We start from the raw sequence: 27,952 nt of genomic DNA, 5'->3' as shown, positions 1-27,952 counted from the left end.
TGACTATGGCAGTTTGATACGCCCTCCGAATCACAAGTTCGAAATAAAAGATTCGAAGCTTCACGGAGCGTGTTTCGAAAGAGCCCATCGCTATGAATTTTACTACTGTAGGATCAATGTTTTTAACTTTACTTGAATATTGAAATTGTGATTTCAAGACCTGGTTTATTATTTGTATTTCACGTGTTTACACTTTCCTAGTTAAGGTCATCTGTAAAATATTTTACTGGCTAGAAATCCTTATCTGATAATAACTGTTAATTTACAGGTTAAAGGTTATGGGAATCCTGAAGCTCATTAAGATACGGATTTATAATCTAACCCAAATATCAGAAAGGTTGAACAAGCAGAATCAAATCAAACCAGTTGACATTGATATTACCAACTTTTACTCTCTACTTGACTGCATTTTTGAACAAGTAAATGCACTTTTTACTCCACTACATTTATGATGAGTAATGCAATTACACATCACATTTTGCATGGCAGCTAACTTTTTGTGCAGCAGTTTGTTTCTGCTATAAAGAAGCAATATCGCCATCTAAGGGCATTAAAGGTACTATATCTTGTGCGTTTTGCCTTTACTCACCCAAACTTGTCAACAAGGACACTTTACGTGAATGCAAGTGCATTAGCAGGTAGTTGCTGATCGCAGGTGTTTAAATTTGAGGTCATGACTGCAGCCTCTGATGAGGCTCAAACCAGCACATCCAGTGCAAGTACTTTGACTTAATTATTTTTACTTAACATTATTTTATTTATCCGCAATATTGACAATACCTTTTTGACGGATATTGATTTACTCATGGCCTTTTTGTGCACTTGAGCTTAACTGAGACGTTTAAAAGGTTGTTGTGTTGACTTTGATTTATTGCAATATTGAAGTGTTCAGATTTATTTTGATTTTAGAAAATAAACATGATTTCTAATCTTACAAATCAATTATTTCTTATTTTCACTGGCATGTCTCTCAGGTGTTGAGGACTAGTGCATCTCTGAGCCTACATTCAGTACGAGTAAAATACTTAAGTACTGTTAAAATCAGATACTCAGATTTTTACTCAAGTCGTACTAGAATTACATTTTCGATGTAAGTTATCTGTACTTTTACTCAAATATGGTTTTCAGGTACTCTTTACACCTCTGATATTTTGTGCAGTGTGTGATATGAAGAACACTGTGCTGTATAATGTTTGCTGAGAAGGGTTGATTACTGGCTTCTATCCATTCAGCAACACCGAGGTTGTGTTTGATTATATACTGACAAAATATACACTGAATGCAATAAGCGCATCTGTGAAATGTAGAAATGTAACTGGCTGGTAAATCTGAAATCTAAAAAATACATACGTGAAAGAGAAATGTGATTTTTTTTTTTTTTTATTTAAACAGGGATAATAAACAAAACTGTTTTAACACTTCAAACAACATAATGAAACAGGTTTTTCTTTTGGTTCTCAATCATGAAGGAACATAAATGACAACTGAACCACACAGCTGTTTAACTGAAATAATAAGACACTAAAAACAGCTGCAATAACAAAATATCCAAAAACGTTCTACTGCTTTGGCGAATCCGACCGGCGCTGTCCTGGTTTCATTTGAACAGATCCTCCAGGAAGCTGGCGGAGCCGTGTGTGGACGGCTGAGGGGAACAGAGGAAGAGGATGATGAAGAAGGTTGAGATGATCAGTTCATCACCCTGCTGTGTCTTTAACTCACCAAAACGAAACCCATCACAGAGTCTTCATCATCGTAATCTTCAATTTCTGGCTCCTCTTCATCCTCTGAATGATCTTCATGAACCAAGGAGAGTCTGAACACACACACACACACACACACACACACACAGTATCATGTGTTCTTAGACTCTGGTGTCAGCACTAAACACTCACTGCATGCGTTTCATAATGCCTGATGCGACTGGAGTTCGTCACGAGTCTGTCTGTCACTCATATAGTTTTATGTATCAGTTTTGAAGACATTGTTCTGTACACATGAGTAACTGAAATCAAGCAGAAGTGCAGATATCCACTCACGAGCTGAGATGTGACTGGATGCTCTGCGAGAGCGGACTGGACTGCGGTCTGCTGCGACTGACACTCTTCCTCAGGAACCTGACAGCAAACATGAGGAATTATTCAATATATTCTCTTATTTTAATCTCATTTTAGCTCAAAGGTGTTGGACTGATGAAAAGGTCAGTGAATCTCCGTGAGATAAGCCACCGGTCTGAATGAGAGGAAGGTCAGATCCAGCACATTAGTGTTGTCATCTTCATCCTCACATGAACGGCCTTCACATTTCTGTAGCATACGTGTTCTTTACATCATATTTGTGATGTGGATATAAACATGTTTAAAATGTTATACCCGTCTGTGAACTCATTGTCGTCCATGTCGTCGTGACGAGTGTGTGAAACCACAGCTGCAGTTTCCAAACCGCTGACTGAACCTGCACACACACACACACACACACACACACACACACACACACACACATCAAACATCTGAATATCGACTATAAAATATTTGCATGTACAGTATATACCATTTCATCAGTGTGCGTGTGTGTTGAAGGGGTGGATTCTGGAATCCATTGCCGCTTCAATATATATCTTTTAAGTTATTAATCAACATTTATCTTTCTATTAAATTATTTAAATTACTTATGCAACGTATGTTAAAGCATTTCTTTTTCTTTTCAAACACTAAAAAATAATTTGGAATATTGTCTGTACCTCTCACTGAGAGAAAAGAACATGTTATCAGTATGTTTTGGGAAAGTTTCCTGCTCAGATCAACTTCAACCTTGAAGAAGCTGTGAATCATGTGTATCTGTGTATGTGCGCTAAGTGTTGTGTGCAGGTCCTTTGTACTGGCGGACAACTGGCACTCTGCTGGAGAACAGCAGACGGCATGTCATGACCCCAAAAGGACATCTAGTACCTAAATCCAGGGTCCCCTCGGTAGCATCGTGACGAATGGAGATATGCTTCTGACTATCTGTCCATGTGTGGAAGATTACCAAATTTGTCTATTTTTCTTAGCCAATCAGAATTATTCAACCTGAAGTAATGACGTAGTTAGTAGACTCTTGTTAGAGTATAATTGTTGTGGAAATGTGAATGTCTTCTGCTGATGAAACTGCAAACTATTCTTCAGTAAAATTTTCTTCAATTTATTATTTTTTTTTAAAAACTCTGACTCCGGGTCTTTATTCAACATATCTGGTCTTTTGGGTCTTTAACTGTAAAATTCCCCTACAGTGTGTGTGTGTGTGTGTGTGTGTGTGCGCGCGCACTGACTCTGTGTGCGTCTGCGTTTTCTTCTGGGTGTTTGAGCAGCAGATGCTGGCATTTCTTTCGAGCCTGAGGTCAGAGATCGTTCATACATCCTCACAAAGTCACGGTTCAGAACAGAGGAACAAACGTGACGCAGATACTCCAACCTGCAGCAGACACAGAAAGGAAATCACACTGATAAACTCAAACACAGGAGGATCCATGCAGATTCATTTTTACAGATGTCCAAATAGGGCTTTAGCTAAAAAACGCTCTGGGATTTTTACAGAAGTTGTGTGAGGAAAACAGATGTAAAATCGCAAAGTATTTCTATGGGAAAACAAGTCCTGTTCAAACAGACCTAATTCTTCTGAATGATGAACTAAAGCAGCAGGAATGAAACATGTTTGTTTGGTTGTTCCTGAGGGTGATGCGTCCAGTGTTGAGTCACATGAGCAGCTGAATCTCAGTGAATGTTCAGTGATACTCACAGCTTCTTGCGCTCAGGCTGCAGGAGTTTGAAACTGAATTCACTGAGAATCTCAAGAAAACTCAGATTCATCAAGTCGCCCTTATCAAGCCCTTGACAGGCAAAACGGATGCCGTCCCTGTGCAAACCAAACAAACCAATGAGAGAGAGAAAGACAGAGACCAATGAGAGAGAGATAAGTGTCGAACACACACTGATGTAACGCCAGCAGCGGCTGACGGACGATACGCAGGTTGATGCTGAAGTTCACCGCCAGTTTCTTAGCCAGCGATCTGATCTCCATCAACTCTTCATCACGACTGTCCTGCTCGAGCCCAGAGAAGAGCTGCACACACACACACACACACACACACACACACACACACACCATAGTAAGAGAGATGATGCCGCTGACTGAAACACACACTCTCTCTCACACACACACACACACACACACACACCTGCTGCAGACACAAGCACACAGTTCTGGCACTTTCCACGGAGCTGATCATCTTGGATTTGCTGAGAGTCTCTTTGATGATGTCACCGTAATCCTTGTAGAACTACAGAAATAAACACACATTACATTTATTCATTTAGCTGCGTTTATCTGAAGCCACTGATGAATAACAATAATACAAGCAGAAGCAATGAACAACATAGGATAAACACTAGAACAGAAGAGTCAAGAGTCTCACCAGCTGCTTTCAGACCCTGAACTGAACTGAACTGATCTGAATAATGACACTATTATCTTCTGTAGAGCTGCTTTACAGCAGAATCTGAATGTGTTTCATAAGTGATGAACACACCCACACACACCCACACACACCCACACCCACACACCTTATTGTAGTATTTGAGTATGTCTGTGGCGGCTCTGAGCTCCAGGACGCCGTATATGATGAGTTTACAGTATCCAGCCAAATGATTCCTCCTCTGCAGCAAAGCAGCCATCTTCATCTCTTCATCCTCATCCTCACCTGCAGCACAATCATCATTAATCATACTGGTCACCAACTTACATGTGATGAAAATATTCATTTTAAACGCAGAACGAGTGTGTGACAATTAGTGTAAATACTTTAGTATGAATGTTCTCATCAAACACGACTGCTTGAGGAAAAAGACAAAATTCACTGTTTAAGTGTGTGTGTGTGTGTGTGTGTGCACGTGTCTGTGTATAAGTGTGTGTGCACGAGTGTACAAGCGTGTGTTTGTCTATATGTTTTCATGCATGAGTGTGCACATGTGCGTGTTTGTGTATTTGTGTGTGCGCACAAGTGTTTTTCATCTAGTGTTACATCTGGGGAAAATGGCTTAAGAGACGAGTGTCTTTCTTCAGATTTGGTAGATTCAGTCGAACACATTCATATGTACCGCTCAGCTCACTGTCAGTGTCACTGAAGACGTAATCGATGATGAAAGAAGCCATTTCTGCTTTGAGAGACTCGTCAAGACTGAAGTGCTGCAGAGGCGAACCGTCTCCTTCGGTTCTGCCGAACACAATCAGCACGTCACACAGACACACAAACGCCTGCGGAAACACGACACAAGGCATTCGATGAGACGCACACACTCTGAATGATGTTTGACAAGATGAATGAACTAGAGGTGCACGATATATTGGCCAATAAATGTTCATTTTTAATGTTATCAACCCAATAAGAAAATTAGGCCGATATACTAAAGCCAATAAATAACGCAGGGCTCCAGACAAAAAAATTCATTAAGGAGCCTTTGGCTCCTATAGGGGGGAAAAACAGGTGCCAAATAATTTTTTTAAGAGCCACACAACAATGAACTTACATTTTTAAATCACTTACTTTTAGTCATCCTGTTGTGTTTATATATCTCCCCTTTACAGTTTCAGCATTTTCATCTTGTAATTTTTCTGGGGAATCTATTTCACTATTTTCACTTAATACTATTATAGTTTTTGTTAATAATTTGAATCCGATTAGATTTTTATATTTATATGAATATACTTTCATTTTTTCATTATTCTTCATTTTTTTTAATTTTTGTTTTTAGTTTTATTTTTTGTTGTTTTTAAACATGTCTGTTTAGTTTGTATAAATTTTTATTTCAGTATTAACATTTATTTCAAGCAATGAAAAATGTTTTCTAATGGTTTTAGTTAATAATAACCCTGATGCTAGTAAATTTTTTATATTGAATAATATGTCAAATAATGTTCTCAGTCTTTGTTTTCCATCCATAAAATATAAGACGCCTCAAAATACTACTGGTCACAGAACACACAAATAACATGCAAATTTTACAGTCATAACATGTGAATTTGTATTGTCGCCAGTGGCGACCTCAGCAAAAATATCACTTTCAAATTAATATTTTTGGTCGCAAATGCAACCCTTTTAGGCGCAGTCTGGAGCCCTGTAATGTATTTTTTCCATCAGCTGAAACACTTCAGATGCGTGCTGTTCACCATGATGGTTTAAAGTAGAATCAAGTGAAACAGGTTTTCACTTAACAATAACTGAAAAATGTGCATTTTCCATTTGGAATCATGCTGACAGTCTGGATCATTTGCAGAGGTTTGATTGCAGCTAGAAGAGAGTCGAGATGATGACGAGAGTCTAGCGGTGAGCGATATGATGATGTTAGATTGTGAACGATTAAAATGTTTCCATGGTCTGCCTTTATGAGCATGCTACAGTGCACATTCTGTCAGTTATGGCTGTTTTTGTATCGTTATTGTTTTACATTATCATCTCTATCTGATTCACTGCCAGTCAAAACACAAGTGCGCATAACATCTGCCTGCTGACTGAGAGACGGACGTAAAGACAGAGAGAGCCGTACCTGGTTCCTGACGCGACTCTGAGCCACTGACAGACAGCTCTGACAAACCACACAGAAGGAGTGAAGAGACTTCAGCACACGCTTCAGTTCAGTCTGACAGAGACACGGCATGAGATCAGCCGACATTAGCAAGATCACAACTCTTCAAAAGACACAAAGCATCTTCAGGTCCAGCACACGTGACCGTAAAGCAGCGTTCATAGATTCACTCACACACACACGCACACACACACACACACACGCACACACACACACACACACGCACACACACACGCACACACACACACACACACGCACACGCACACACACACACACACACACACACACACACACACACACCTCCCACATCAGGTCAGAATCTTCTGAACATGAACATGACGGAGAGACAGAGACAGACGCACCTTCTGTGTTGCTGCGGTGTGTTTCGTGATTGCCACTCCTTTCCAGAACAGATGGAAGGCTGCGCACTTCAGAGCTGGAACCATCAGCTACACACACACACACACACACAATTCACAGTGTTATAATAAGACAGTATGTGCGTGTGTGTGAGTATGAGAGAGAGTGTGTTTAAGTGTGTGTGTGTCTGGGACCTTCTCGTTGATTTCTCTCGTCTCCACTCCCATCTTCAGCAGCTGAAAGCAGAACTCAAACAGGTTCCTTCCTGTCATATCTCTGGCACTGATACACACACACACACACACACACACACACACACACACACACTGTTGAGACGCTTCAACACTATTCTAACATAATCAAACACATGCACCCATAAACACACACACACACCTGCTGAAGATGGCAAGAATGTTCAGAGAGGAAGCAGCTCCATAGAAATCATCTTCATCAGCTGAGCCCTGAGGAACACAAACACACTTATGAACTAATGTTGTTTACATCCATTTTTTAAGCAAATGTTGAGATATTGCATAAAAATGCTGGATTGAAACACAAAGATGCACTTAAAAACCTAAAATGAGCATAAAAACTTGTGCACTCAATTGAGGTGGATCATTTCTAACATTTAGCGAATGAATCCCTCGATGCGCAACAATAACCTCATGTGACTTTGCCTCAGCAGAGGCTGTGATTGGATAACTGGACTAACCAGTGGACCAATCACATCGCAGCATCTCACATTGGTTTGGTGGTTCTAAAACGTCAAAGTCTGTCATCAGAATGATTTGGTTTAATTCCCTCCAGAAGCGTCTCACACGATTGTGTTCCCAAACACCAGCATCCGAACGCAAGATCACATGACAGCGTTTATTGTGTTTCGTCTGACGCTCTGAGACCAACTCATTTATGATGGAGGAAAAAAGAGCCAGATTGAAGAAACTTAAATTTTATTACTGATAATTTGCACCAATTTTCCCAGGAAGTGACGATTTTGTTCTCTTTAACACATGGGATGGAAAAGCTGCTTTATTTGCTAATGTTTTATGCAATATTGCAGTTTTATGCAAAAGTTAAATTGGATGGAAAGAGCTACTCAGAGAAAATGAATGGCTGACTTACAGTTCCCTCTGCATATCAAACTGGGACAGAAAATACTTTAACACAGAAAAAGCTTCAGCTTTAAATATTTATTTATTTATTTTTAATTATTAGCTTTCAATCAAAACAATGGAAGTCTAATAGTAGATTTCTACATTCGTTTAACAGACATCCTTATCCAAAGCGACGTCTTTATTCCAAACCAGGAGCACACATGTGATGAAGCTGGACAGCGTTGAGAGGATTCAAATTCAGTACCTGCAGGATCTCAGACACGTTAGTGCTGAACTTCTCCACGGTTGAATCCAGCAGCTGACTGACGGCTCTCTCCATGCGGCCACAGAACGAATAACAATCACTGCACAACGCACACAACACACGCACACAAGCCTCCAGCACACAGTCCTCGCGGTGCTTCAGCATGATGTCACAGACCTGAGACAGCAGCAGATCCAGACACTGAGACACAGAGGACAGACAGACGGACGGGTCACCGCAGCTCACAGGAACAACCACACAAACACTCAGAAATGAGTGTGACGCTACACTCATAGATGTACATAGATGTAAATATACTGTCAGTGATCAGAAACTCGTACTTTCTCCAGGCGTCCGGATGTGCCGTAAACCTCCAGCTGGAAATACAGCGGCGCGGTGAGCAAACGGCTCACCTTCCCCACATCTGCCGAGAACTGAGACAAACACACTGGAGTTTAATGACTGCATCATGTCTCTCAGTCTTAAAGGGTTAGTTCATACCAAAATTAAAATTCTGTCATTAATTACTCGCCCTCATGTCGTTCCACACCCGAAAGACTTTCGTTCATCTTTAGAACACAAGTGAAGATGTTTTTGATGAAATCTGAGAGATATCTGTCTGTCCAAAGACTGCCTTTGCAATTTGATCGTTGACGCTTCAGAAAGTTCATAAAGAGATCGTAAAACTAATCCATAGGGCTGTGCGATATGACGATATATATCGTTACCACAAAATAAAATGTCTATCCTTAGAGATTTTGCTATATCATATATATCGTAGTATGTAAATATATTGCACTATTGACACTTCAGAATGATGAAATGCATGAATGAGAACATAAAGAGCGGGACGTGCTTGATGTTAAAAGAGTTATAAGCGCAAAATATACTGAAAAGGAACTCGGTGCAGCACTCGTGCTGACTGGCACACTGCCAAAGTGTGTGCATGAAACCTGCCTCTCTCAGAAGGCGATCGCGAATTAGAGACGCACTCGATGTTAAAGTGTATTAAGCACAATAAGTAGGGGTGGGCGATATACTGGTAGACACGATTAGCCGGTTGAAATTTGGCAGCTGGTAGAGATTTTGGATGATAGTCTCTGTCGCGTGAGGATGCTATGCTGCACGGTCACGAAAGCTTATAATTTGCATGAGTTAAGCATTGTTTTAAACAAGTGGTTTTAAACCGTTTAAGTGCAATTAGCAGCGAAAGACAACTCATTTCAGCATATGAGTGCGCTCTCTGAGAGACTGCTTCTCAGCGCCATCTGAGGGACGCGCGACATGAAGCCGCTGCTCATAGAGCGTGTGAGGACTGAACAGTACTTTTTGACGCCTAATTGGGCTTGAACGGGTAAATACAGTGACCACGTATTTACACGTAAACAGAGCCATTTATTCTTAAGTCTTAAGTGAAGGTACAGTTGAGCAAGACGAGGATCGAGTTAATGGATCGGTGCAGTCAGTCTTAAAGGGACAGCATCCAAATTTACATGCTGTCATTATTAATGCTAATCAAACAACAAAAAGGAGAGAAAATCTTTCACTGCTTGATTTTGTAACTTTAATAAGAATAAATGTATATTTAATTTACACAGTAAAGACTATGCATTGTTTTTTTATACCTTTGATTACTTTATACATTTTCTAGTGCTTGAAATTTTTTCATGTAGAACGTCTGTCTTTGTTCTATTGTAGTTTTTTTTTCTTTGCTCTTTCCTTATCACAGTTTATTTGTCTTCAGTAAGCTTGAGAGTAGGGCTGGGCTGTTTTTCCGATTTTTTCGATTCATTCGAATTTATGTTTTGCCTCGATTTTATTATTTTTTGAATCGAGAAATCGCGATTTTGAATAAAAATGTTAGCAAGCATTCAATTAGACGTTGACAATACAGCAATGATAACCGTATTAGTAAAAGAAAATGATCCGGCCTCAGGATGGCGCCGGCGCGCCTGATTACCCGCTCTCATGTGACGCTCTATGAACGTAGAACACATCACTAGCTATTCTTAAGCGGCTGTTCACTCAAAAAACCGTTATTGCGTTATAAAAATGAGAGGCAGGCAGTGGAATGAGAAAAAAGTGCAAAGTTATTAAACGCGAGTTGAGCTTTTTTAACTTGACCGCTGTGTTTTAGAATGCCGTTTCAGGGGTGAGACGCTGCAAAAGACGCAAGACACGAGTGCAACACCTAAACATGTCCGCCAAACATAAAAACAATAGGACAAATAGCGCAATACCTATTACTGGTGTTATTTAATGCTATTTTTGGCTAAGAAATATTAAATATTTAGCATTTTCTTATTTTATATTATTTCTGAGTAGGATGTGTTTAAGATAAGTTTGTACAACATTTGTCTTCATATTTCAGGCATATTTCTGCAAAGATATTTAACAAATTGTTTTACATTTACACCATGTTGATCACTTCATGTGTGCTGCACTTGGAATGGAACTTTTTTTTAACCAGATTGTTAATAAAGAGAATGTTACTTAAATCATATTGTAGTTAAGTTAAGGTGACTAGTTAAACAGTTAAAAAAAAAAAAATAAAAAATAAAATAAATCGAAATCGTGAATTGGTCAATCGTTCTGAAAAATCTGAAAAGATTTTTCTTTCTGAAAGGTTTTATTTTTTTTGCCATATCGCCCATCTCTACTTGAAAGTTTTTTTATGCTAGTATTAATTTTCATCAATTGATGATAATTATGAAATTTCAATAATATGGAAAATTTTGATATCATAAGAATCTTATTTAAAGCAAAAATAACTATATTGTGATATATATCGTTAGGGATGCACCGATATGATTTTTTGGGGCCGATACCGATTTTAACAAACAATTATTTGCCAATACCGATATTTGTCTCTTCCTCTCTTATTTGAAATGTTGTCAGCAAAATAGACAGTATTTTGATCATGTTTTAAATAAGCAAAGTTCAAAAACACCTGCATTAAAATATATTAGCAGGTTTATCGCTGCATCATCAAATAATTTTTAATGAACATGGATTGGATCCATTTAACATTCAGTAGGCCTACATAAAGATAACAGACTTTGTGATTAATCATCTAATTTGTTTTTGTATACATTTTAATATTTTTTGTAAGTTTAAATATGTATGAGATCTGCACTATCTCCTTTACTAAGGCGGGACTCTTATTTTGACGGGTTTTCTCATCTACGGAGCTATAATGGTAATGGAGAGCACGCAGTTCTTCAGAGATATTTTGCAGATTTAAAGTTTGTCAGTTTATTAAGCACCCCCTGAAAAGGTATAAGATCTGTATGTATTTGTTTACTGTTAGTTGTAATAAGTGTTTTGAGTAATTCGCTGTATGTTGATGATAATGCAATGGAGAGAGAGAGAGTTTAATGCGCACTTCTTGTGCTCTGTATTGTTTAGCTTTTGTAGTGATTTTTTTTGGAGTGAAAACGGACGCAATAAACTTAAACATTGGTAAAGTTTTGGTCATCATTCTGATGGGGTCCGCTACACTTATGAAAGTTACAAAAGTTTTTTGTCAAGAATAGTGTGCGATCTTTTGTTATTTGATTAGCATTAAAGCGCAGACAAGCAGTGCTAGGATTACGCAACAGACATTATACAGCTCAGTTCCTTCACGCAGTTAATTAATAAACCAGCAAAAATTAAGAAATTGAGCAAAAATCGGCCGATACATATCGGCGGCCGATACATCGGTGCATCCCTAGTTATCCTGATATAAAATTACTCATATCGTGATATACGATTTTGGTCATATTGCCCAGCCCTACTAATCCATATGAATTGAGCAGCTTAGTCCAAATTTTCTGAAGAGACTCGATCACTTTATATGATGAACAGATTGAATTTAGGCTTTTATTCACTAATAAACATTGATCAGAGAACAAACAGATACTCAACTGAACATGAATGATGCAGGAGAACAAACCTCAAACAAGTGTTGCGTAACACACGAGAATGAATCTCATTGGTAAGAGGTTTGTTCTTGTGCGTCATTCAAGTTTGGTTGAGCTTTACTAATCAATGGTAATATGTGAATAAAAGCCTAAATTCAATCTGTTTATCATATAAAGTGATCGAGTCTCTTCAGAAAATTTGGACTAAACTGCTCAATTCATATGGATTCGTTTTACGATCTCTTTATGAACTTTTTGAAGTGTCAAAGATCAAGTTGCAAAGGCAGTCAATGGAGGGACAGAAGAGGGGAAATAACTGTCTTTATCAGCAGGTATCAATAGTAAACTAGGACTGTAGATATACAAATCACTTTATTCCAGCCGGCTCATGTTGTTATGAAAATATCCAGTTATTGGAATGCTCAGGTAAGATAACGTAAAATTAGAACAGACTAAAACTGGGCCGGCTGACGCTCAATGACGCCCGGTGTTTGCTCGGTGTGTCAGGGCCTTTACAGCACACCTGTCTCTTCACACCGCGGCATGATCTCGCTCTTCAATCCATTCAAACAGAAACCAGCCATGCGCTTTAATGGCTTATTTTTCTTGGGCACCTTAGCGCTGTAATCTATTGCTAGCCCATTAAAATGTGTGCTAGATGATCTAAATCTTAAAAGAGGCAGAAACAATTATCTCTCCAGTGTCGGCCACTGTGAATAAATCCTTTAGAGCTCCATTTACATAAGAGATGGTTGTTTCTGTGTGAACTATATCATCATGTCAGAGATCAACAATGAAAAACTTCAAAGAAAGCAGGATGCTATGATGACCTCTCTGATCTGATGGATTCACTGGAAGACTCACCTTCGCCAGTAACTGAGGAAACACAGGGATGAAATGATTAGTGATGCGCCTTCGTTCCTGAGCCTGCAAACGCTTCTCCCTCGCTGTCACAGTCTACGACACACACACACACACACACACACGTTACGACGATGATAACTGAGCGAGTGAGACACGCGTTTGGTTATACTTTAATCGCGTCTGTGAACAGAAAACATCCACCAGGCATGTCACTTTACAGCAGTGAATAATGCATTTCTAAGGACAAAACGCATCAGAAACAGAGCGAGCGGCTGAGGGAAAAGCATGCAAATGCGTCATATTAAGCACAAACTCGTCAGCATCTCGTTGAACATGGCTTGGCCTGTCAGGTGCAAGTAATAATATTAAACTGACTGTAAAGGGATAACAACATGCTACTGGATATATAAAAAGCAAAGAGTTGAAATGACAGTTCATAAGAGATAATGTATGTTTCTGCAAAGCATCCTACCTGATAACAGTTTGTGCTTTTTTTTTTATTATCTTTTTCACCACCAGCGCCCCCTAATGTATAACTGAAAACATGGATTGCTGGAAAATTCCGTCAGTGGCAGGGAAAGTGATAGTGGTAACTCTCTACAATACAGTCTCATTTGTTAACATTAATTAATGTATTAACTAACATAAACTAACAACGAGCAATGCATTTGTTACAGCGTTTATTAATCTTTGTTAATGTTAGTTAATAAAAATCCAGCTGTTCATTGTTCATGTTAGTTCACAGTGCATTAACTAATGCTAACAAATACAACATTTGATTTGAATAATGTATTAGTAAATGTTGAAATTAACATTAACTAAGATTAATAAATGCTGTAGAAGTATTGTTCATTCTTAGTTCAGGTTAACTAAAGTAGTTAACTAATGTTAACTAATGAAACCTTATTGAAAAGTGTTACCGAGTTAATATAGCAATTTAAACTGTCCTTCTGCTTTAAAACATCAGACAAACCACTATTTTGTGCATAATATATAACATCGAATGTATAGACACATTCACTGTTTTTATAGCCTTTACACATTTATTTGAATGACAACATTGGGCTGGATATGGAATAACATGCTTTTTCCCCAATCAATTTTTACCCTTGGATTTTATCTGATTAATTGATTAATCAAAGAAATAATTGGACAATTAATCGATTGTCAAAATAATCATTAGTTGCAGCCCTACATTAAGGTCTTGTAAAAAAGCAAGATGGCACTGTTAATAATCCAGCTGTGCAGTGTGGCTGTTAACACCAGCTGCTGTCGGTCCAGCAGATTTCTCACCCTCACGTGTCTGTCTGACTCTGTCTCACCTTCTTCTGCAAGCGGGAGGTGGGGGGCGTGGCCTCTGCAGCCTGTCTCACTGCACACATCATGATATCAATCATCGCGCTCTCCAGCTCGTCCTCCACACCTGCAACACACACACACCTGCGTTTGAATAAAACTCAAAAGTCAACAAGACACTCTGATTGGAAACTGACTCACCACCTTCCTGCAGCAATAGTGATGTCATCACATCCCAGGCTTTTAGCTCCATCTCCGCAACGTCCCACAGACTATCGACTAGATACGCAGTGTGATCGTGATACTGACGCGCACACACACACACACACACACACACACACACACACACAGAAGACATTTAATACACATGACAAGATAACATCAACATGCAGAGAAGAACGTGAACACCAGGTGCCCCCGTATGATCGGATTTAATCTGAAATTCCATGGATGTTATCCTACATCAAAACTCTGAGGAACAAACCGGGATTTATAAAGGCAGAAACTAAGATGAAGAAGTTCTTATGAATATGGCAACTTATGAAATCTTTAAATTATGGCAACATCCATTATTAACATCACTGTATGCATTAATATTATTATATGTGCAAATGAGCAACATTTTAATTGCTTTGAGACAATAACATCACCCAAATTATTTTATTTAGATTAATGATTTCCTGAATATTATATACGATTATTATTACTATTATAATTAAATGCCTACACACGTTGAACAGAAACTGGGCTTTAAACCATGCTTGAGTTGAGCATTGATCATGATGAGTCCGTCGTCTTCCCAAGCGTGAAGGGATATTTGTGGGCGTCTGTAGATAGAGTTGCTGTGCTTGTTCACATTTTTTTTTTTTTAATTTAAGTGAGCTTGAATTTAAGTTAGGGTTAGTGAGTTTAGTGGGTATATTTTTAACCTTATGTAATTGAAATATTTTATTATAATAGATTACATGGATCCACGGAAACGACTAATATTTCTGTATTATGCGGGCCAGACAAGTAATTTGGCAATGTCACTTTGTAAAGAAAGACTAAGCGTCTGCACACATACACTTTCAAACGCGCATACCTATAGACTAAACAGACTAAAGACTTCTGTTTTCAGTTAAAAAGGTGTCATTTAAGCAGCCCCCAAGTTAGAGTGCCCCATTATGGATTTTTAATAATTAACGATTTTTACAACAGAAGTGATTCAAAAACTTGCTTTAGCTCGATAATAACTTTTTCCTAGAGCTGCTGTAAAGACAAAATAATCTCTGTCCATTAATTTTCCTATTATCACTGTGAAGCTGCTTTGAAACAATCTGTATTGTGAAAAGTAGTGTTAATTTTGTCAGCTATTTTTTTCTTAGTCCTGTGTCAAATGTAACTTTTAGTTTTTATCATATTTAGTCAACCCTGTCAATCAGTGAAAGTCACTGCAAAAAACCTTCATACATTCTTAAGTGAAACTAAATACTTTTTACGGTCACTGCAACAGCACCCGGATCATGTGATCTGTGAGAGGAAGGAGAGAAGCACCGAGAAGCCGGTGCATGATGGGATGCGAGTGGTTTACCTCACTCTTAATGAAGAAATGTGCCAGCAAATGGAGGAAAGAAACACTGCGTTTGTCTGAGCGGCCGTCTAACACACTGCACAGCCTGCACACATGATCACAACACATGACAGTCCGTGACGAGTGTGTGGAGAGATGATGATGTGATGATGAAGCTGAACATACGTGTGGTACAGGAATCCTCCGGCTGCACAGGCGAGACCTCGGTGTGTGGCAAAAACCAGCGGATAGACAGCAGCACACTCGTCTTCAGTCAGGCCATCTTCTGTTTGCCTGAACACACACACACACACACACACACACACACACACACACACACACACACACGTGTACAATCAATGCTGATGCTTATAAGCAAAGACGCACATGTCCCGTTCAGTAGCGTTTTCACACTTAAAGCAGTCTGACTACAATTCATCTTAAATGTGAACCAAATGAAGCAGCTCCAGCTGATCTGTCAGTCTAATGAACGTCATTTGAGGATGAAACTCACTGGTGAATGAGCAGCAACAGCTTCACTGCTTTCACTGCCACATCCGAGTCTTTGTCCCGGATCATGCACACGATCCGTTCCTGAGCAGAGAAACCACATTTAACCCAATCCACATCAGCAGCAGATCCCAGAGAAGCACTTGCACCATAACATTATAAATTAACTTTATATTACTTCATATTCAGGGTTTATAAATGAGAATGACCCACTGTGGTCAGTATGAGAGCATGTAGTGCCAGTTCGGCACAGAGTTGCATGATTTTTACCTTGTGAAAATCATAATGACCAAAAGAAACATAAATCTGATTGTTGAGCCCTAAAGGTGCAGCAATTCACTAATTTTCTCCATGCACTGATCACAAATCCTGCTTTGTGCCGGACAGTTTATTCAGACCTGTTGAAGCCGTTCATACGGCGGTTTGTAAAGGCTCCTTTTCTTCTTTACATTCATAAGATTCAGTCTCTGTGCTTCAAATTATTTCTTTCTCTCTGCGCTCACGCTCGCTGTCATGATGGAGAAGAGAAGAAGTCTCTACAAACCGTTGTATGAAAGTCTGAAGCACATTAAGACTGACTGGAGCAACAATACACGGCATACTGCCATGTGCACATCTGTCGTCGGCTGTTGTACAGGTTCAGTCTCGGTGCTTCAACAGTTCAACAGGCCTCCAAAGCCTTTCTGTCACCTTGAAGCGGCTGGTGAAGAGCTCTAATCGGCTGATGAAGTCTTTCTCCTCATACAGTTTCTGTAAGGTCAACACACACTGCAGCCGCACAGCCGCTTGCTGAAACACACACGGTATGATTTGTATATGTGATTGTAAAAGCACTCAGATCTGATCATCAGTGTGTGTTTTCTGCTCATCACACCTTGTCATGCAGCATCCAGCCCACGTATTTGAGGTGTTCATCATTGAGGAAGCGGACAGGATTTTCTCGGAGCCACACGCCCATCTCCTCCATACAGACGGCCCGGATCTCAGGAACTCTGTCCCGATAGCGATGAACGAAAACACCCTTGAAGATCCCGCTCATTAGAGAGCTCAAATCCTCCTGATGCTCCAGCAGCTGCACACACACACACACACATTTGTTTTTCTATACTTGTAGAAATTATCCGTAGACAATGATTTTTATACTGTACAAACTGTATATTCTCTCCCCTTACACTAATCCTACCCCTAAACCTACCCATCACAGAAAACTTTCTGCATTTTTACATTTTCAAATAAACATTTATTATGTTTATTAATCCATTTCCCTCAAGGGGACCGCTGGCTAGTCCGCACAATGTAGATGATCTCAGGTTTTACTATCCTTGTGAGGATATTTGGTTCACTTTAAATTGAAAATTACCCCAAGCTTTACTTACCCTCAAGCCATCCAAGGTGTATATGATTTTCTTCTTTCTGATGAACACAATCGGAGTTACATTAATAAATAGCCTCACGCATCCAGGCTTCCAGACCGTCTTCCGTATTCAACTTAGGAAGAAAGTGTAACGCCTCTCGCAGTTCAAAACACTTACGCTATGTCCTACGCCTTCTTGTGAAAAACTTACGAAAAACGCTTGCACTTTCTTCCTAAGTTGAATATGGAAGGCAGACTGGCAAAAGCTAGATATTTTGCTTTAGAACCTGTTACATATGGACATTTTTCTTACACAAACACATTGCTTTGCTTCAGAAGGCCTTTATTAACCCCGGAGCCGTGTGGAGTATGTTTATAATGGATGGAGGCACTGTCTTCAGCTCATACTCATTGGTCCCGTTCACAGCCATTATAAAGCTTGGATGCGTCAGGATATTTATTAATAACTCTGATTGTGTTCATCAGAAAGAAGAAAGTCATATACACCTAGGATGGCTTAAGGGTGAGTAAAGCTTGGGGTCATTTTCACTTTAAAGTGAACTAATCCTTTAACCCCGGGTTATTTTTGTTCTAAAAATTTTTAGAGAACGTTTCACACTTGTAATTTAGAAGCGGGGTTAATAGTGCTTTTTACCAGGAGCAGGATTAGCGCTGCTTTTGCAATGTTAACCCAAATGTGTACAACGTGAAATGATGCGGTGTTAGAAAGTTACGACTAGATGCTTAGCAACAGACAGCCAATCACGTGCTTCATATTCATGTGTTTGGACAGTCAGGGAATCAGTTAGTCTCGTCTAACCACACGCTGGCGAAACCTGCTTGTCAAAACAGTGTAAATGCAGTGAAAACTCAGTCCAAAAGCATAAAAACACCTTTTACAATTACATGTTTTACTGATGGCGTAATATATTAAATGCAATTATCAAATCATCTAATACCATTAAATATTAAGTGTTTAATAAAGTGAACATTTTTCAAGTGAACATTTTGTCCTCAAAGTTGATGTGTTAGAAGCAGAAAAAATGGGCAAGCATAAGGATTTGAGTGAGTTTGACAAGGGCCAAATTGTGATGGCTAGACGACTGGGTCAGAGCATCTCCAAAACCGCAGCTCTTGTGGGGTGTTCCCGGTCTGCAGTGGTCAGTATCTATCAAATGTGCTCCAAGGAAGGAACAGTGTTGAACCAGCGACAGGGTCATGGGCGGCCAAGGCTCATTGATGGACGTGGGGAGCGAAGGCTGGCCCGTGTGGTCCGATCCAACAGACGAGCTACTGTAGCTCAAATTGCTCAAGAAGTTAATGCTGGTTCTGATAGAAAGGTGTCAGAATACACAGTGCATCGCAGTTTGTTGCGTATGGAGCTGCATAGCTGCAGACCAGTCAGGGTGCCCATGCTGACCCCTGTCCACCACCGAAAGTGCCAACAGTGGACACGTGAGCATCAGAACTGGACCACGGAGCAATGGAAGAAGGTGGTCTGGTCTGATGAATCACGTTTTCTTTTACATCACGTGGATGGCCGGGTGCGTGTGCGTCACTTACCTGGGGAACACATGGCACCAGGATGCACTATGGGAAGGCGGCGAGCCGGCGGAGGCAGTGTGATGCTTTGGGCAATGTTCTGCTGGGAAACCTTGGGTCCTGCCATCCATGTGGATGTTACTTTGACACGTACCACCTACCTAAGCATTGTTGCAGACCATGTACACCCTTTCATGGAAACGGTATTCCCTGGTGGCTGTGGCCTCTTTCAGCAGGATAATGCTCCTGACACAAAGCAAAAATGGTTCAGGAATGGTTTGAGGAGCACAACAACGAGTTTGAGGTGTTGACTTGGCCTCCAAATTCCCCAGATCTCAATCCATTCGAACATCTGTGGGATGTGCTGAACAAACAAGTCCGATCCATGGAGGCTCCACGTCGCAACTTACAGGACTTAAAGGATCTGCTGCTAACATCTTGGTCCAGATACCACAGCACACCTTCAGGGGTCTAAAGGAGTCCATGCCTCGACGGGTCAGGGCTGTTTTGGCAGAAAAAGGGGGACCAATACAATATTAGGAAGGTGGTCATAATGTTATGCCTGATCGGTGTATATCCTACTAATGTCCGATTTTTTAGATAGTTTGCACTCTTATGTACTGTAACGGTCATAAACCTGTCAACATGTTTTTTGTTTTTGTTTTTTGTAATTGTACTACTCCCCATGAGGAGGCAACAAGGAGCTATACTCTCAGGTATAAAATGAGTGAGTAGAAGAAGTTAGATTTGTAATGGAGGGAGTAACCATGGCTTATGGCTCCAAACAATCACTGGTCCTGATTGAGAAACCGTGAGTTTTATGCTCAATCTGAAAAGGACTCCACATTCCGTGGGATTTATCCTTCTGCTCATAAGCCTGTTTTTTGACCCGTGTCAGAAAGATGACATTAAAGTGGGTTTAGAGGCTATGAGCTGGTTCAACTGCAATGGATCCTTGAACTGGATTTTGCCACATATGGGAATTTAGAGACTTTCTAGTTTGTGTGGATTGATATTGACACTAAGGAGTACAGGTTGCACCGGGAAACTTTTGGATTGCGTTTTTAAACATTGGCTTTCATGGACACTGATTCCTACACTGTTGTGAATGAACATTCGTTGTCATTAACATCGTCATCATCATCATCATCATCCACCTAAAAACAGATAAGATTTTCATTTCTATGCTGCTGGTTATTGTCAATGCTTGCAATATATGAAGTTAACTTACCTTATTGATTTTCTGTTTTGCATTAAACAGTCTATTTAGTGGTTTCCTCCCTATAAAACAGACTTATAACTAATGCTTTGGTGGGATCAAAGTAACGGTTATAGTACATAAATGGACCAAGGAGAACATTTATTTCAACAGGTTGTGAATTTTAATTTTTTTTTTGTTATTTTCAGACTGTTGAATATTTTTTGAACTTTCAAAAAAGTCCAGCACAAACGTTACTGCCGCTAGTCAGTGGCAGCTGTCACAGTTGCTAGGTGACAAGAGCAATCCTTCATAGCTAGACTGTCCCATTTAACAACACTTGCTTCAAACTTTTATAATACCATTATGGACTATAACAAATGCCTGCAAAGGGCGCCAAGGGCCTGGTGATTGTTGTTACACTTTACAGCATGATGAAATCCTTGTTTAAAGGTACACTCTTTAAGTTTCGTCTCTCTAGCGGTTAATAAACAAAACTGCTTGCGTGTATGTGAGTGTGCGTTTGTGTCTGTGCATGTGTGTGTGTGAGAGAGAGAGAGAGAGAGAGAGAGAGAGAGAGAGTGTACTTGTTTTGACTATACTTGTGAGGACCAAATGTCCTAACTTATATTGTGAAATACTTTCACAACCCATTATTGAGGACATTTAACTGCTCCTCACTAGTTTAAAAGGCTTATAAATCAACCAAAAGATGTTTTTATTTAAATCTAGTGTTTTCACATGTATCTGTGATGGGCAGGTTTAGGAGTAGGGGTTGGGTTAGGTGATAGAAAATATAATTGACCTGATATAAAAATCAATGGAAGTCTATGCAATGTCCTCGCTAAGATAGCAAAACAAACCTGTATGTATGTGTGTGTGTGTGTGTGTGTGTATGTATATAACCTCTCTGTAGGAGTTCTCTAGCTCTTCTACTCTGTCTATGGCTCTGTGTTCAACTGGCTTGTTCTTCTCCAGCTCACAGCGTCTCTGGGTCATCAGCGCTTGAGCGTTCACATCTGCAGCGACGGACACTATAGACGACATCAAGCGCATGGCTACACACACACACACACACACACACACACACACACACACACACACACACACACACAGGATTACACACCTGTGTGGTAGCTGTCATAAAATCTACCCACAGAAACCAGAGACTCCTTCAGCACCAGTGATTACGAGGTTTTTCTCTGTAATGACAATGAACTCACTCATCACTAGTTAATGATTATTAATCGGTTTGATCACGGTGATGGTTCGTGACTCAATGTCTTCAGGGTTTAAACCTACAGCATTACAATTATCAGCCACAATATCATCACTTTCACATGGTACGGTATCAGTGGTACAGACCTTAGTCAGGGTGGCACCATATTTAATTCTTGACAGGAATGAAATCAAGGCTGAGAGGGAAAGAAAACAGTGTGTTCAATAGATTGTGTTGTTGATTAACAACATACCGATTGTTCGATGAAATGTCTTTCCACAAAAACTTCAGGAGAAAAAAAAACTCCACAAAATAGTTTTGAAAGTTATGAAAATTACGTGATCTAGGACCTTCATGTGGTGTGAGCCATTGTGAAGACTAAGTCTATTTTTTCAAAGCCTTGCTTTCATCTGTGTGACTAAGGTCTATTAGCGCTGGTTAGACATTAGCTGGTGCTGTAGGGTCATTTTAGCTGTGCAGCTTCCTAAACAATAACACAATTATAAACTCTGAATTGCATTTATTTACTTTAACTTAAATAAGCTTTATTTCTATAGCACTTTATACAGAACAGACTGTTTCAAAGCAGCTTCAGTGATCACAGGAAAATAACAGAATTAACTTCATCAAATATGAGAAATTCAATTTCAGCTGTAAAGCAGCTCTACAAAGACAACAGAGTCATTATTCAGATCAATTCAGTTCATGTTGATTCAATTGCATTATGTTTAATAAAAAAAAAAAAAAAAGAAAGTTCATTCTAAAATGAAGCGTGCAGCGTCTGTGTGGAAAGATGGAGGAGCTGCGCATGTCTCTTTACTTCTCAGAAACAAGTGAGCATCAGCAAAAACAAGTAGGAAAATATCTTACCATTTTATTCTCTGAATATTTAAAGATCACTCACTGTCACAAGGTATTGTTGTTCTTTACCATGGCAACAGCTTTCACGTCAGTGTTGAATACAGTTTGTGTGTATAAAAAGTTCCTGTTCACACGGCAGGATCGCAGGGAAAACTATAGTATTCAAGGCTTTTCTATTGGTTAGGCAAGGCAATTTTATTTATAAAGCATATTTCATACACAATGGTAATTCAAAGTGCTTTACATAAAAAGGAAACAAATACATAAGAATAAAATGGAATGCATAAGAAATAAAAATAACATAATAAAAACTATTTTTTTTTACATTTTTGAGAATACAATACACAAAACACACACACACGCCTATCTTCGTAAATCTAATTTTGACTGTTTAAGTTTTTTTAATTTGACCCAATTCAAAAATTTCACTACACTTGCTCAAAAGCATTTTTTTAATTCATGATTAATATTGCATTGCATAATGTGTGCCTATACAAACTGACAACCACAAATGAATTGCATTCAATTATTTAATATGGACTTTAATTATTTTTTTTTGTTTGCAATTTCAAGTAGGCTATATTTACATACTACGACTAACCCTGACAGTCGAGTCGTTTATACAGGTTTTTTAATGAAAACTAGTCTAAAATTAAGAAACCCTTAGAAAACAGTAAAAACATTGAGTTTACATGTGATTCATTTAAAATACTTAATTTATTATTCCAATATCCAAATATGATACTAAATCCCACAGAAAAAAAGGGTTTCTATTTCTATTTGTCTTTTAATTGGATTATTGCACATTATAAACAAGAGAAAAAATTAGCTGAATAAAGGTTAGCCAATACAAACATATTTATAGAAAACAGTTGACAATGAATAGAAAAGACCAATAAGAGCAAAACGTATCGAGTATTCAAGAATATCAAGTGGAAGTTAGTCCGACATATAACGAGGGGTTGTGTTAACTAAAGCGTCCGTCATTTAACGAATCTTAAAAACATGGATGGATAATTCAAAATGTTTTCTGACAGAAAAATAACAAGCAAGAACAAATGTTAAACCAAGCACAGCAATTTTCATTTTACAATGATCTTCCCTCTCTCTGTGCACGCGCGTTTGTGTATGAGAGAGAGCTCGCGCAGCACTGAGACAATGGTAATTTTAAATGCATAAGTAACTAATGTGCTAGTTTTTATACAAAAGTCGACTATGTAACATAATTAGGTACTTTAGTTAGTATTAACTTTAGTTAGTATTAACAAAATAATGCAACACATGTAGGCTACGTTTCTGAACACTGAGAATAAATAAATAAATGCCTGTTTCTCCAGACTTGCGCTTGTCAGTCAGTCACACATCACAGCATTTTCATAATCACTAAGCCATATAGCGATTTCAATTTTATTTAGATTTGTTGTTCAACATTACTTGAGCATTTTATACCCATTTACTTTAAGGAGTTACAAGTACCGTGACTACTGTACTGTCCTCACTTGAGAATTCAATCACTATCAGACGGCGGGAGTGGAAGGGGGATCGAGCGGGATTTTGTGTTGCTGTCAATTTGCAGTCTCTTTTTATTGATAGGCCGTACGCATTTGTCAATCGTCCCCCCTTGCTATTTGGGGAAATGAACCCAGCACTATGATTGGTCTAACTCTTTCTTTTGCTGGATTTGAGTACTACGTGTGCACAGAGCCATGTTTTTGCATAGTATAGAGTGACAAATCGTACCAGCGTACTTTGAGGTTAAAATGCGTACCCGCTACGCAAAATGCGTACACGTTGGCAGGTCTGAGTTCGGACATAGCACAGTGCTCAATTAGGAAATGCACAGCTAAACAGAAGTGTTTCGAGTCTGGATGTGAATGTGACTACTGTTGGAACATGTCTGATCTCTTCTGGAAGCTGGTTCCAGCTGCGGCTGGCATAACAGCTAAAGCAGACTCTCCTTGCTTTAATTAGGTTAGGATAATAGGACATTGAAACCGCTGAAGTCAAGTATAAGTTTCCTGTTTGGCATAAAATGACAAGCCGAATCAGCACTTGTGTGCTATTGGAATAAACTCACCGATGAGTGTGCTGGTGTGTCTGAACGCGCGGACCTGCGAATCGGCCAGACCCGTGAGCAGCGCAATGAGCGATGAGAAGAGAAAGTCATCGTACAGCAGAGTGTTGCGGCAGCCGCGAACCAGCAGAGACACGAACTCACACACACTCTCACGAAAGTGACGCCACTGAGAGCCGAGCGACACCAGTGGATAACTGACCGAGTCCTGCAGAGACAGAGAGTGTGAGCATGTGTGTGTGTATGTATGAGTGTGTGAGAGTGTGTGCATGTGTGTGAATGTAATCCTGTATTTAAAACACACATTTATGATATTTATAAATTATTTTCTTTCTTCAGTGCGGTCACATTTTCTATTGCTTGGCAAAATTTTGCAGGTGAAAGAAAATGTGACTGGATATGACAAAAATGATGAAATACAGATTCAGAGCTATTCTGCCAGCTAGCTAACTGCCTTTTTTATGAATCATTTTATAATATTGTGTGATACGACACCGCCAGAATGAAAATCTACTTCAGCTGCTGAACCGATCAATGCTTAAAATGTGTGTGTTAAAATTCAACCAAACTCGGACCTGACGCAAGATTCACATAGGGAAATTTCTTGGCCAGCAGAAGTCCATCAGGCAAAAATCCCTCATCCGATTCCCTTTGAAATGACGAACCGTAACAACGGTACATGTGACCTCACTTTTAAGGGGAATATGATATGGCTGTAGTGGTAAAATGTCAAAAACAGAAATGTGATTCCTCTCACCTCGTTAAACTCTTTAGTCAGGTGACTAATTATATCAGCGTTCTGCAGGCTGCTGAACATCTCTCTGGTGACGACACCTGAAACACAACAGAAGATGATTCATTTCAGAAACACACAGTGATGCCACTTACATTTGTGTCTGATGTCACCTTTACAGCCGCTGCACTGAACCACAAAGTTGATAAGCTCCAGAAGCCCCGCCTCTCGGTCTCTTCTGTACTCATCCAGCCAATCATCTATCACTGTCTAAGAGAAACAGGCAGTCAGAGGACTGAATATACAGTGAACCGATGTGACCCTGATCATCTGCGTCGCTCACCAGCAGCGCACTGCGGCCGGACCTCACTGCTTCATACAGGTGAGATGCAGTGGCACGGCAGTCTGTCTGAGCACTGCGGCGACGGTCCTCCGGTGTCTGTGATTGGCTGGAGCTCGAGCCACTGACTGATGGATGATGAACCCTCTTAGGAGACTTCAGAGAAACAGAAAGACTTCAAACACACACGTATACCATGACAACATACGTGTGTGTGTGTGTTTGTGTTCACCGTCGCCTCCTGTGTCGAGATCCGTTTTCTCTCAGAGGTTTTCAGCTGAAACTCAAAGTCACTTCCGGTCAGAGAGATGTCTTCGTCCTCCGAACTACGTCACAGAGACACACACTTGATCAGATGACATGATGACATCAGTGTTCTTATGTGTGAGGTCACTGTGTTTACCTGTACAGCTCCGACACATCCATGCTGCTCCGCTGGTCTGTAGATCAACACGGATCAGTTACTGATCAGCAGCGAGTGTTGTGTGCTATCAATCGTTCAGCATTTTGCCAACAGAATGAAAACTAACAGACAGGTTCACATCTGCAAGGGCTTCAACAGCAGAAACCTGAAGTCCACATATGATCACGGAAAGCGGACTGACAGTACACATTATTGCTATAAATCATAAAGTTATGTATTACTGTTGGGTTCACTTTATGTTGTTTTCAAAGAGAACGAAATAAATCAGGCATCTTGTTTGTGAACGTGGATCTGCTGACTGACTGCACAAAAGGGGGCATGTTGATCACTCACGTATGAGTTATTCTTGTTCATATCAAGGACAGAATGGATGAATTATATTATAAGCTTACAATTATATATAATTATAAGCTTGCGAGCACCCTTCTGAAACCTAAAATGACAAATGGGACACCCTACTGTCTTGTGGACTAAACGGACACGCGCAAGCAGCGGACATTATAAGTCCTTAAGTCCACAAGTGCACATGAAGTGTGCCATTTGGGACAGAGCCTTAGCAGGCAAAAAACAGTATGTGACTAGAGCAGTATGTCCAAACTGGAACTGATAAAAGACTAGCCAGATGACCTACATCTCCAGGCAAGACTCTGAAGTGTGCATACGATGGACACTTTACTATCCCATGAGGCAATGGGAGAGGATTTGGCTGTGTTTGAAATCGCATACTCCCTTGAGTAGGTACTTATTTTGAATAAGTACTTTGCGAGCACTAAAACAAACATGTTCTATATAATATGAACGTAATCCGGACATACAACATTCGCCATGTTGTCATTGTCATGTGACCTACCAGCGTCAGTTGCGTCGCTTTACTACCATTCACAAATCCTCTGCTGTCATGTCTTCATATACTACTTCGTTTTTGCTAATTGTATTGGTCAAGTTTTACACCTTTTTTATTAATAACATTATATAAAATAAAATAAAAAATAGTCAAGTTTTATACCGTCACTTCGGGATAAATGTTACGTCATCAGTTAGAGCTGCTCTAATTATTGAAAGATAATTAATGAGACAAACCGAGCGTTATGATCGACAGAAAACCTAATTCCGTTTAAATGTTTTAAACAGACGGAAAATCCCTCTGCACTCAAGAATAATGATGAAATTATCTGTTAACATTAATTAAAACCGAAGCAAAACCAACATGAGAAACACGCTGTTACCTCACAGAATCAGAACCTTAGGAGTAAATTTACTTTAAACTCGATCATCTGTCCGAAGAAAGTCTCTCACCTCAGAATCAGTTAATTTCCAATTATTGATCACTATCGGAAGTAAACTGTAGTGTGAAGTTATTGATCTGATCTGTCTCCAAATGAAAGAGCGCGAAAATCCCTCACTTGTCATCAGTCAAGGCAAAGAAAATGTTCTGGAAAATGATTGGCTGGTGACTCCGGCAGTCTGGATGATAATTGGCCAATGTCTGAACAGAGTCAAGTCTGATTGGATGAATCCTGCATTGGCAAAAAGCATAGCAACCGCTGTTTGTGCAGTCCTTGATTTATTTATTTATTTATTTATTTATTTATTTATTACATTCTGAATCGAGTCTCTGAACGTTTCTTAGTGTTTTGCATTGTTTTTAGTGCGTATTGAATTACTGACTAGATAATGACACGAGCAGCTGGCAGCGATCAATACTGACAGCAGCGTCTCACGTCACGTGATTTATCCTGATCTT

At 39.5% G+C, this 27,952-nt stretch overlaps 1 protein-coding gene across 1 annotated transcript; it reads right to left on the bottom strand.

Moving 5' to 3' along the window:
* Positions 1-1,364: 1,364 nt before the first annotated feature.
* Positions 1,365-27,637, bottom strand: LOC127494850 (cohesin subunit SA-2). Its single transcript, XM_051861029.1, has 32 exons — positions 27,505-27,637; positions 26,188-26,224; positions 26,017-26,110; positions 25,788-25,940; positions 25,618-25,714; positions 25,469-25,545; positions 24,715-24,919; positions 21,464-21,615; positions 17,338-17,535; positions 17,154-17,252; positions 16,468-16,547; positions 16,140-16,247; positions 15,975-16,059; positions 14,603-14,705; positions 14,428-14,528; positions 13,106-13,198; positions 8,678-8,770; positions 8,337-8,537; positions 7,371-7,438; positions 7,172-7,259; positions 6,980-7,066; positions 6,579-6,671; positions 5,133-5,289; positions 4,599-4,735; positions 4,214-4,315; positions 3,968-4,098; positions 3,775-3,891; positions 3,308-3,450; positions 2,373-2,454; positions 2,040-2,117; positions 1,723-1,816; positions 1,365-1,645 (listed from the first exon to the last, which is right to left on the bottom strand). Exons 2-32 carry the CDS (start codon positions 26,208-26,210, stop codon positions 1,598-1,600), a joined length of 3,387 nt encoding a protein of 1,128 aa, XP_051716989.1. The 5' UTR covers positions 26,211-26,224; positions 27,505-27,637; the 3' UTR covers positions 1,365-1,597.
* Positions 27,638-27,952: the final 315 nt, after the last annotated feature.

Source organism: Ctenopharyngodon idella, chromosome 14 (genome assembly GCF_019924925.1).
Source record: "Ctenopharyngodon idella isolate HZGC_01 chromosome 14, HZGC01, whole genome shotgun sequence".
Classification (NCBI taxonomy): Eukaryota; Metazoa; Chordata; class Actinopteri; order Cypriniformes; family Xenocyprididae; genus Ctenopharyngodon; species Ctenopharyngodon idella.
Note: the sequence above shows the minus strand (reverse complement) of the source record. Positions and strands in the feature narration are given on the sequence as shown.

Bases quoted from the DNA above. Each gene is read 5' to 3' on its own strand.
- LOC127494850 (XM_051861029.1), bottom strand. From the start codon at position 26,210: ATGGATGTGTCGGAGCTGTACAG. The intron at 25,546-25,617 runs GTGACATCAGAC...GTTGTGTTTCAG, and splicing joins TCAGTGCAGCGGCTGTAAAG to GTGTCGTCACCAGAGAGATG. The intron at 4,736-5,132 runs GTACATATGAAT...ATTGTGCTGCAG, and splicing joins CACTGACAGTGAGCTGAGCG to GTGAGGATGAGGATGAAGAG.